This window comes from Neovison vison, chromosome 1 (assembly GCF_020171115.1).
Source record: "Neovison vison isolate M4711 chromosome 1, ASM_NN_V1, whole genome shotgun sequence".
Lineage (NCBI taxonomy): Eukaryota > Metazoa > Chordata > Mammalia > Carnivora > Mustelidae > Neogale > Neogale vison.
In genome coordinates, this window is record NC_058091.1 from 42994545 (window position 1) to 43007474 (window position 12930).

A 12930-nucleotide genomic window follows, 5' to 3' on the forward strand; every position below is an offset into this window, starting at 1 on the left:
GCAGAGAGAGAAAAATTCATCCTAAAATTCGTATGAAATCTCAAGGGACTCCCAAAAGCCAAAACAATTTTGAAAAAGAACAAAGTTTGAAGTGTCATACTTCCCTCACTTCAAAATAATTCATAAAGCTACAGTAATCTAAACAGTGTGGTACTACCATAATGACAGACATATAGGCATATAGGCAATGCAACTGAGCAAAAAGGCCAAAAACAAACCTTCACAGACATGGTCAAATGATCTTTAACCAGAGTGCCAAGATCACTCAGTGAGAAATGGACAGTCTCTTCAACAAACAGTGCTGGGAAACCTCATGTCCACATGCAAAAGAATGAAGCTGGACAATTACTATACAACTCAAAATGGATAAAGACCCCAAACTATAAAACCCCTAGAAGAAAACAAAGGGGATAAGCTTGAAGACACTGGGCTTGTCATGGATTTACTGGATATGACACCAAGGTATAGACAACAAAAACAAACAACTGCAACTACATCAAACCTAATTTTTTTAATGCATCAAAAGAAAGAATCAACAGAGTGAAAAGGCAACCTACATAATGGAAGAAAATATTTGCAAATCATGTATCTGATAAGGGGTTAATATCCAGAATATATACAGAATTCTTGCAACTCAACAATAAAAAAATCAAATAGTCCTATTACAAAGTGGGTAAAGGACTTAAAACAGACATTTAGACCAACAAACACATGAAAATGTACCCAACTAATCATCAGAGACATGCAAATCAAAACTACAATGTGGTATCGTCTCATACCCATCAGAATAATTATTAAAAAACAAACAAACCCAGAAAATACTGCTGGTGAGGATATGGAGAGATTGGAACCTTTGTGCACTACTGAAGGGACTGTAAAATGGTACAACTTCTATGGAAAACAATCTGGAAGCTCGTCAAAGTTAAAAACAGAACTACCTACCATATGATCCAGCTATTCCACTTCTGAGTATGTAGACAAAAGAACTGAAAGGAGGGTCTTCAAGTGATATGCAGATGCACCCCCACCCCCACGTTTATGCATATGCAGCCCCACGTTCATAGCAGTGCTATTCACAAGACCAAGAAGAGGAAGTAATCCCAATGTCCACCAACAGATGAATAAACAAAATGTGGTATATCAATGCAATGGACTATTATTCACTCTTAAAAAGGAAGAAATCCTGGGACATGCTACAACATGGATGCTCCTTGAGAACTTCATGCTAAGTGAAATAAGCCAATCACAAAAGGTGAATATGATATAATTCTACTTACAAAGGTAACTAAAGTCACAGCCACCAAAAGTAAAATGGTGGTTAACCAGGGACTGGGAGAAATGCAGTAGAGGGAGCTGATATTAAATTGTTACAGATTTTTAAAGAAATTATTGGGAAGCCTGGGTGGCTTAGTTAAGTGTATGACATCAGGTCAGGTCATGATCTCAGGGTCCCGAGACTAAGCCCCAAGTCAGGCTCAATGCTCAGCAGGTCATCTATTGACCAACCCCTACCCCTCCTACTACTACTGTGTAATCTCTCTCAGGTCATGATCTCAGGGTCCTGGGATCGAGTCCCGCATCGGGCTCTCTGCTCAGCGGAAAGCCTGCTTCCTCCTCTCTCTCTGCCTGCCTTTCTGCCTACTTGTGATCTCTCTCTGTCAAATAAATAAATAAAATCTTTAAAAAAAAAAAAAAAGTTACAGAGTTTTAGTTTTGCAAGATGGAAAAGTTCTGGAGATATGTTTTACAACTATATGAATATACTTAACAATACTGAACTACACAATTAAAAATGATGAAATAGTACATTTTGTTGTATTTTTTTTACCACAGTAAAAAATAAATCAATGTAGCACTGTCACACGTATCCAAACTTAGAAATATAATAAAAACACAACACTTCAAGATGTACTTAAGTGGTTCTTAACCATGGCTGCACAATTATGTTGATCTTCTAAAAAGCACTGAAGCTTGGGGCTCAAACCCAGAGACTCTGGTCTGAGGCAGGCCTCCAGCACTGAAATGCCTAAAAACTCTCTAGGGAATTTAAGCACAGACAGGACTGAGAGGCACTCCTCTAGGAATCTGTATTTCAGAGTCCAAATTACCAATTAGGGATAGTCTTAATCTTTACCCTACCATTCACTCTTTCTTGAGGGAGTATATTTATAAGAAATATAATTTTTTACTTAAAAGATTTCAGTATTTCTTAAATCAAGTTGCTTGTTTTTTCATTAAATCTGAAACTTTATGGTCATTACTTGATTATGGTAAAACTTTATGATTATAACTGATTTTCTGACATGGTTGCTATAAAACAGAATTTTTATAGACTAGAGGTGCTTGGGTGGTTCAGTTGGGTTAAGCAACTGTCTTCAACTCAGGTCATGATTCTGGAGTCCCTGGATCTGCCTGCATTGGGCTCTCTGGTCAGTGGGGAGTCTGCTTCTGCCTCCCCTCCCGACCCCCAACTCCTACTCTCTTACTATCTCTCAAAGAAATAAAATCTTTTTTTAAAAAAACAGAGAATTTTTAAAGACTAAAAAAAATTCCATGCCACAGATGAACCCAGTTAGTATGTAACACTAAAATTTTCATGTGAAGTAAGATTTCATTGTGAGTTCTGAATTTAATTGACATATTTATCCATTAATGCTATTATAAAATACACTCATTAAAACAGAACGCTTAAAGATGTTTCAAGAAACCAATGAGTGTATTTTAAAAATATTTTTAGTAAAAATGAAAATCTGGGGGTCACATTTATATTTAATTATATAAGAAGAATATAATTAATATTAAATATAAGTATGTCATCAATCAAAAATGGAAGTGAACACTTTTATAGGTTTTTCTACAGTTAAATTCTATCAGCTTAATTCTATCCAGTCACTGATCCTCAAGGATCTAAGGGTCATACATAAGTAAATGGCAGTCTAGTTTAGAAGTGATTTTTAAAAATAAAATATAGACTGTTCCATTCAATTATTTTTTTATACCAAGACAAGGTCAATTAAGGGCACAGAAGACAGGAGGAGGTAAGGCCAAAAAAAAAAAAAGGGGGGGAAATCAAACAATAAGAAAAAAAGAAACAGAGAGAGAAAGAGAGAAAAGAAAAAAAACTACACAAAACTAAAGAGAAACAAGTCAGGCCAACTGTATTTCTAAAAGTACTTAATATAGTCTTTAAGGTACTCTTTTTAGTGACTTTCTGTAAGAAATGTCCTAACACAAAGAAACTGTTAACAGATTTAAATCTAATTTTCAGAGTCACTTCTTCTGGCCTTCTCTGTATAGACATGTAAAGCTCTACATACACACACGAAAAATACACCAGAAGTATCAGAGTGAATGCAGCTCCATGTAATCAGATCTGACCTCATCCTATTTACCTGGGAAGTATAAGTTATCATCTGCTCTCTCCTCCCATCTTCCCACCCTTCAAAATATTGTATCTTACGCATGCTAACATCTGATAAACCAGGGAACAATTTTTCTACCTTCAATTTTAAATGTAAAGTTTGTTACTGAAATAAAGACTTATTTTCTCACAAAATTCTTAAGGATTTTTAAGTACTGTGGTAAAGCTTAAGCTTTAGAAATTTCCTTTGAGGAAAAAAAAAGAAATTTCCTTTGAAAAAGAAGGGGCTGGGGCGGGGGGGGGGGACTGCAGCTTAAGATTAAGAAAGGACTGGCAAGCTAACAAAAATGTGATTTGTGCAATTGCAAAATATCCCAATATAGAAGCATAAGGGACAGGTTTGAAGGATTTCAGTGTGACTGTAATAGGGCACTCTCAGTTTAGATTATAAAATGATGACATGTACAAAATGGAAAGCAGGCTTAGGACTAATGATGCACACACTGTTAAGTGTTACAGACCTGGTACTAGCCTATGCTGGTACTAATCTATGCAAAATGCTATTAAGGCTAGAATCCAAAATGATCTGTAGCTTACCAAAAATGTTGAGAACAATCAAATTGGCAGAGGTGGGTGACTTCTGGAGAAAGACTATTTGGGTCTGACTAGTATTATTTATGATGACAGAGAAAAAGGAGAATTCCTCTAATGGTGGTTCTGTTAATAAGCTTTGGATTTAAAAGGGCAGAACAATGGAACAAAGGAAAATAGATGGGAAAAAGTAATTTTCAAAATGGGGCTAAGCAATACATATAATCCTGAATAAATTTCAAAATTAATCATATTAAAAACATGGTCTGTGATTGTTCAGAAGATATGTGACTGTTAAGAGCCAAGACAGATTCACTAAATATAAACTAGGTTACACTTGTCACAAAAATTATCTCAATATGTACTGGAGACCCAAATGTTAAATGTGAAATTATAAAACTTCTTTGAGAGAAATCTATAGAACTCTAGATTTGATAATACCAAATACCAGTCACTTTACTTTTTTTGGTATGGATTTTTTTTTTTTTTAGATTTTATTTATTTATTTGACAGAGAGAGAACACAAGTAGGCAGAGCAGCAGAAGAGGGAGAGAGAGAAGCTGGCTCTCCACTGAGCAAGGAGCCTGATGCGGGACTTGATCCCAGAACACTGGGATCATGACCTGAGCTGAAGGCAGCCACTTAACCTACTGAGCCACCCAGGTGCCCTATATTAATTCATTTTAATTCCAGTATAGTTAACATAGTGGTAATGATGTGTGTGGTTTTTTTTTTTTTTTTTAAGATTTTATTTATTTATTTATTTGTCAGAGAGGGAGAGAGAGAGAGAGGGAGAGAGAGCACGCGCGCACATGTACAAGCAGGCAGAGTAGCAGACAGAGGCAGAGAGAGAAGCAGGCTCCCCGCTGAGCAAGGAGCCTGATGTGGCACTCAATCCCAGGACCCTGGAATCATGACCTGAGCCAAAGGCAGCTTAACCAACTAAGCCACCCAGGCGCCCCGTGGTAATGAATTTTGGGGTAAAACACCAAAAGCATGATCAATCCACAAATGGAAAAATTTGTGTAAGTTGAACTTCATTAGAATTTTAAAATTTATGCTCTGTGAAAGACACTGTTAAGGAAAAGCATCAGTTACAGACTGAAAGAACTTATTTGCAAAACTCGTATCTGATAAAGAACTCGTATCCAAAATATACTAAGAATTGTTATAACAATAGGAAAACAAACAAACTGATTAAAAATAAGGAAAAAAAACCTAAAGGGATGCTCATCAAAGATACACAGATGGCAAATATGCATATGAAAACATGTTCAGTATCTGATGTCATTACAGAAATGCTAATTGAAACAAAAATGTAGTATTACTACAGACCTATTAGAATGGGTACAATTCCCAAAATAGGTAATCCCAATTACAAATGAGGGTCTAGAGCAACAGGAATTCTCATTCACTGCTGGTGAGAATACAGAATGGTATAGCCACTTTAGAAAACAGTTCAGCAGTTTCTTACAAAGCAAGACACAGTCTTACCATATGATCTAGCAATCTTTTTTTTTTAAAGAACAGAATCTTTTTTTTTTTTTTTTAAAAGATTTTATTTACTTTATTTATTTGAAGGAGAGAGACAGCAAGAGAGGAAACACAAGCAGGGGGAGTGGAAGAGGGAGAAGCAGGCTCCTGCTGAGCAGGGAGCCTAATGTGGGGCTTGATCTCAGAACCCTGGGATCACGACCTGAGCCAAAGGCAGACGCTTAACAGGTGAGCCACCCAGGTGCCCCATGATCTAACAATCTTACTCCTAGTATCTACCCAATTCATGTGAAACTTATGTCTGCCCCAAAACTTGCATACAAATGTTTACAGTAGCTTTATTCATAAACAGCAATGGTAGTAAACAAGATGTCTTTTAATAGATAAATGAAGAAACTGGTACAGTCATACCACACATAATATGGTATACAATTCAGCAATAAAAAGGAATGAGCCATTAAGGTATTCAAGACATAGATGAATGTTAAATGCATATGCCAAGTAAAAGAAGCTAGACCAAAGGCTATAATTATATGACATTCTCAAAAAGCCAAAACTACAGAGATGGTAAACAAATCAGTAGTTATCGGGTGTTTAGAAGAGCATTCAGTGGGTGAAGATAGTTGATTTTTTTTTTATGTATGGTAGTGAAACAATTCTGTATGATACTGTAATGGTGGATACACGTATATACTATGCATTTGTCAAAGCCTATAGAACTTTACAGCACAAACAAGAAATCTTAAGGTATGCAAACTTAAAAAAAATATTTAGGAGGTTGGGGAAGCCCAGGATGAAATGAATACAGGGGATAAAAAACCCAACTGTATTATAAATGTTATGAAAGAACTTCACTGAAAGAGGTAGGAACTAAAGTGCCTGCCAAAGATATGAATTCAAAGATTCATATCTTTGAATGAGTGGAGTCCATAAGAAAAATGGCAAGAGAAATTATACATAAGCATTATATTCTAATCAGTAAAGTTGTTTTCCACAAAGGTATGTGTTATCAATTCTGAAATCACTATACATGTAAAATAATGCTGATTAAGTATATAGATAGCAAATGGTAAAAGGTCAGTCTGAAAAGACTGTATTAGTGCATGATTCCCATTACCAGACAGTCTGTTGAAGTGAGATAAGCAAAAAGACAAGACTAGAGTGATCCTTTTGGTATGGATTAGTGGAAGAAAGATATCAGTATGGACCCTCCTATTTAGTCTGATGTAAATACAGCTGATTACATATGGAAATAGTTACAGATGTGTCTACACACAGATTAGTACACCTACATATAATTTGTTTTGTCTGTTGAGAGGACCTAGAAGCAATGACACCCTAGAAACAATGTCACTTCAGTAGCAATAAACACACCCAGTTATCAGGTCTTGGTTTCTATTACTGTTCTCCAAGAAAAAAGAATAATGGCTCCTTGAAAAAACAGCTGATTCTAGGACTGGGACAGGAAATATGTAAAGTAAGTTGGAGCACCTTACAGTGCCAGAAAGCAAGAAAGTACTCAAATAAAAAACACAACCCTTAATGACAGGGGTATATCAAAAGAATACAGAAATTAATAAATAAGAGGATTCCCAATGGCCAAAGCTGGGACAATCTGAGTAACGAAATAAAGTAATATTGGATTATGACCAAAGTATAAAACGAATATTCATTAGTCCATATAGATATAAACAAATGAATGGGGGAAAGATAAAGCTGTGTAAATTCCAATAATCTGTGTAGATACTGCCCTCCTCCAGGATGTAGAGCTTAAATTTCACCACTTAAGTGTGGGCTGCATGTAGTAACTTCCCTCCAAAGAGTATGGTATAAAAAGGGAGAAAAAGAGTAACTTTAAAGTGGAGAAACCTGACAAACACACTACCTCAGCCAGGTGATCAAGGTTATTATCAACAATGAGAAGTCATGTGGACAATATGTACCCTTGATATGATGTGATAACAATGGCATTTTACCTCTGTGATCTTCCTCCCCAAATCCATAAGTCCAGTTCTAATCATGAGAGCAACATCAGACAACTCCCAATTAAGGGACATTCTACAAAATACCTGACCAGTATTCCTCAAAACTTTCAAGGTCATCAAAAACAAGGAAAGTCTGAAAAATTGTCACAGCCAAGAGGAGCCTAAGAAGACATGACGACTAAATGTAATGTGGTATCCTGGATGGGATCCTGGAACAGAAAAAGGACATTAGGTAAAAACTAAGGAACTCTGAATAAAGTACGGAAGTTAGTTAATAACAAAGTATAAATACTAGTCTATTAACTGTGACAAATGTATCATACTAATACAAGATACGAAGAGTAAAAAAAATTAGTAGTGGTGTATAGGCGAACTCTTCACAATTTTTCTGTAATTCTAAAACTATTCTAAAATAAAAAGTTTTAAAAATTACAAATTAACTCATACTAACCTCAGTATTAAACATTATTGCTTAAAAGAACTCTAGCAAGAAAAAAAAAAGAACTCCAGCCAAATACTTGTTATGGTGTTAGGGTCTTTCATCAAATCCTTATATATACAAAAAAGTAAAATCATGGAGCAGACACAAGGAAAAACAGGCGTATTTTATCAAACAACCATAATCAGAGTACTGATTAAGGACTGAAGGCAAGAAGGAAGATTTCTGTTAAGTATCTGAGGGGCTATGTTTCTGGACATGACCATTTTATGGTTATTTTCAAGGACGTGGATGCCAAAAGAATATATGTTAACAAGAGGCAACTGGTAAGGGCATGCACCTTGAATAACAAAATCAAGATTGAAAAGAATGCTGAAAAGTTGCAAACACAGAATGAATCTAACACTGAAATTAAGCAGGGGGGAAAAAAAGCAATGCTTCGTGTGCCAAAGGAAAGTATAAAAATGTAGTTGGTAATTTAAGGGTACTATTTATTTTTAAAAGTTTTTGCGTGATTAGTAATTTTCACGGACCTGTACGAATGATATGGCTACCCAAAAAATTTAATGTCATCTTAAGTCACACTACAAGTATAAATTGTCAGAATGAAAAATCAGAGAACCAATGACCTCAAAGTCAGCCAGATCATATTCAGGGTACACATTAAGTTCTGAGAATTACGTATTAAAGAGATCCAAAAAATACATTTAAAAAACCTTGCTATGGCATGAAAGAGGGGCTTACACTTTGTTTGGCATGGCTCTAGGGGTAGTACTAGATCCAGAAGATGGAATTCTAAGAATGTAGTTTACACAATTTTTATAGTAAAGAATCACAGGTTAAGAATAGACTGAACTACACAGCAAACCATCTCTCTAGCAAATAAACTGGTGTTTAAGAGAAGGCCAACTGGTGTGCCTGGGTGGCTCAGTCGTTAGGCATCTGCCTTCAGCTCAGGTCATGATCCCAGGGTTCTGAAACTGAGCCCCACATCGGGCTCCCCACTCAGAAGGAGCCTGCTTTTCCCTCTTCCACTGCCCCTGCTTTGTGTTCCCTGTCTTTTTGTCTGTCAAATAAATAAATTAAATCTTTAAAAAAGAGAGAGAGAGAGAGAGAAGGCCCATTTATTTGTCAGTGATATTTAGAAGGCAGTTAAAATTGGGTTTAAAAAAAAAAATTAGCATTGTCTTTGCAATCCTGAGATTATGACCAAAGAAAGATAAAAGTAATACATAAGCTTAAAGTTCCTTATGAAATTCAAAGGGCACCTTGAATTGTGTAAATTTAGTTATTAGAGTTACTTTATTCTAGGATGCTAAAACCTTAATAGCGAAACCAGCATTTTCACCCACCCTCAATCCCCCAAATTGAAGAGCATTTCTTGGATTAGCTGGGTTTTAGGGAGTCCAAATTTAGTCAATTAAAAAAAAAAATTCTGGGATGCCTGGGTGGCTCAGTCAGTTAAGCCGCTGCCTTCGGCCCAGCTCATGATCCCAGACCAGAGCCCTGGGATCAAATCCCACACTGGGCTCCTTGCTCAGCAGGGAACCTGCTTCTCTCTCTGTCCCTAGATGCCACTCTGCCTGCTTGTGTGCTCACTTGCTCCCTCTCCCTCTCTCTCTCTCTGAGAAATAAATATTTTAAAAGAAATCACAATTAGGTAGATTACTGTTCAAATACTACATCAAACCTCCAAAGGGTTCACTATAAACAAAGTAATGAGCATAGCCTCCTGAGATGTATTATTCTCTAAGCTCTAGTTCTCTTCAAACCTGCTGTAGTTAAGTTAAACTAAGAGACTGGGTATTTAAAGCTAAAAGTTCCCCATCCTTCTGAATCATCAAGTTTGATAATGTAAATAAATTAATATTTGGTGTAAAATGTTAATTCCTTCAACTTTTTCAACATACACTTCTAGCTTCTGTGATTATTCATAAAATGACTCCCATCAAAGAGACATTCTAAATAACAGAGAACCAAGTAAAGATTATGGCTACAAAATCTCTGTCATTTAGCATCTGACTGCTTCATTTAGTTTTATTAACGTCTGGCTACCTACAATTCACTGCCATTTTAAGAAATTCCTCTTGGCTGAATAATCCAAATTACTCTAGTAGCTAAGTCAGGCAAAGAACAAGAAATAAAGCAGCAAAGAGATGGGCAGAGACTTTGCTAACAGAAATGATGTTAGGCACATTTAAGCAAGTAAGGAAATGGAACACATATTCTTTTTTTTTTTTTTTTAAAGATTCCATTCACTTATTTGGCAGACAGAGATCACAAGTAGGCAGACAGGCAGGCAGAGAGGAGGAAGCAGGCTCCCCGCTGAGCAGAGAGCCCGATGCAAGGCTCGCTCGATCCCAGAACCCTGGGATCATGACCTGAGCCGAAGGCAGAGGCCCTAACCACTGTGCCACCCAGGCGTCCCTGGAGCACATATTCTTTTAAAATAAATTTTAAATCTCTGCTAAGGTAAAGGTTCCATTTTTCTGTTTTAGTGTAATGTGTGAGCTTAGCAAAAATGCTCTTCAGAAACTGATAACAGAAAAAAGGAGTTAGTTATTTAAGCTAGGTGCAATTTTATTAGGCTAGGTGCAACAGGTCATGATTTAAATGAAGAGAGGTCCTGACTTCAATTCCTGGCTCTGCCTCACAACACTGGCAATGTAATACTGAAAAGACAACCAATCTTTCTGAGCCTCCATTTTCTCATCTGTAAAATAGGGATAATAAAGATCCTACCTTTTTCACACGATCATCAAGGTTAAATGAAACCATGAATATAAAAGCACATTTCAAACTGTTAGGAACTATACAATGTAATCTGATATTAGTAGTAATATACTATATCCAGTATATCCAAAAGCTGAATAGATTAGAAAGTATAATTTGATTATAAGAACAAAATCTTAGTGGTATTAGTATACTGGGAATGTAACTAATATGCCAAAGGCAAAAAAAATTCTAAGATTCTCAATTTTAAATGTTGTTCTTATTATTAATTTAAATAATGAGAGTCCAGTTCCCATTTCTCCAAAGTCCTGAGAATACTGTAATACTGTGAGAATACTGTGGATATCTACCATGGAAGGGGGTACTAAAAATAATTTGCCTGTGAAAATTAAGAAAATTAAGAAAGAGGTAACATTGCTAGAACTATAAGGAAAGCACAGAGAAATTTTAAGAGGGGAGCCAGGTAGGAAAAACCAGTTTGAGGAGAAGTTTGGGGATTGGCTGGAAGGTATCAATGTATCAGAAGACTTCACAAGCAACAGACCTAACTCCTTTCTCAGAGCCTTCACAATTTGCTACCACACAGCAAAATATCTAAAGTTTGCCATCCATCAACAAGCAAAGCAGCAATAAACAAGAGAAGAAGTTTATTTACTTCTTCAGTTAAATACCTTGGGAAAAGTTTGGGTGAAATCTGGGCACTTTCCTAAGTAAATTTCAAGAAAAATACCAAAAGACAGTAACTATGCTCTTCTTCATGGTATATAAAAATTTTGAGCTCTGAACATTAAGCGTTTACACATATTACTCGTGATTTAACCATCTACTTCCAACAGGGTATCTGCCAGTTGAGTTTAACTGGGATCTTTATTACCCAAGCTCATAAAATAACAACAAAACAGAATAAAATAAAATGGAGTGATAAGCTGTTGAGAAAGAGTACTAATCTTAGAGGCAGAAGACTTGAGAGTTCTAGGTTTAATTTCTTTCTCTATTTTGAGGAAAATCATTTAACTACCCTACTTCTGCTTCGCCATCTGTCAAGTAAGTTATCAAATACAAGATAGATTGCCACCTGTCAGGATATTGCCGAGGGAATTCCTCTATGTGAAAACATGCTGGGGAATATTTTTAGTTTTTCTGTTCCTCTAAGACTGTGTAATATCCTATAAATACATCTTCCCCCAAATAAAAATAAGGTGAAGGGCCTCAAGTACCTCAGCTAAAATTTAATTGAATGGTCCTTCTTTGGGAAATCTTGAAATGAATTATATTTATCAAAACAATTTTAAGTATTTATTTTTTCTAGACTAATGGTTTTTTTTTTTTTTTTTCTTTTTTTCTTTTTCTCTCTCTCTCTAGAAAATTTACCTTTATCCTTATCCAATGGTTCCTGGGAAAGTATAGTGCACAGTACCGGGTTTTTCCACACCCCAGTCTCTTGAGCTAGAGTAGCTAAAAAATGCAATTCACAGCTGCCATTCTCCATCAGCTTTTCATGAGCTACCTATAAATATTAAATAAACATCCAAAGAATTACAACAGATTTTAAAAGCAAGCTTATCAAGCTCTAAATATAATACTAAACTTTTGAAAAATCAGACTTTTATCTTAAAAATTTCACATCACATTACAAAGTGCTGAATTCCTTTACTTCCGATTCTTAAAGATGAATCTCAAGAATTGTATCAATTGTAACTTTTAAATAAATACAATGTATTTCTACAAATAAGTCAAAATTATTTTTCCCAAATCTAGACCAAGAACAAAGTTACTTCTGAAGGAAGCTATCAGAATATCCATAATATAAAAGACCTTACACATTTTATATCCTGTGTTAGTAAAAAACTTTTTCCCAAAAAAAACTACCATTAATAAAGGACAGATCTGCATCAAGGCCTAAATGACAACATACACATATTCCAATAAAAGGGACTTAGGAAAACTAAATGCATGGTTTTTCATGTATTCATTATATAGATTTGGCAATATTCTATTTAAAACTGACACTAAAACTTGATTACTAGTTGTTTCCAAGTGTTCATGCAATTAGCATATTCTTCAAGACATGAAAGACCAATGGTTTTTATTCAATTCAGAAAATATTTATTGGGAATTTCTACAGGCAAAGGACTAGGGAAGAGAGCAAATGGTCCCTGCATTTATGGGGCTTATCCTCTAGTGGGGTAAAAAAAAGTTAAAACAGTAAAACACAGGTAAAATGAAACAAATGCTGTTAGGCAAATACAAAATAACCCCAAGGGAGCTCTGAAATGAGAACAAAGTGTCATGGAAACTCTTAAAGCTACATGCTATGTTTATTCAAA

General features: G+C 35.6%; 1 protein-coding gene across 3 annotated transcripts in view; it reads right to left on the bottom strand.

Annotated features, from left to right (window-relative positions):
- ZNF292 (zinc finger protein 292) overlaps nucleotides 1–12930 on the bottom strand; it is an 88177-nt gene that overhangs the window by 29149 nt on the left and 46098 nt on the right. Inside the window, exon 4 of one of the 3 annotated variants that reach the window (XM_044246040.1) lies at nucleotides 11975–12110. In XM_044246040.1, coding sequence (XP_044101975.1) covers nucleotides 11975–12110 — 136 coding nt within the window. Of the gene's footprint in view, nucleotides 1–7515; nucleotides 7539–11974; nucleotides 12111–12930 lie in introns of those variants that run through there. The other 2 variants (XM_044246052.1, XM_044246045.1) reach the window with 2 other exon arrangements.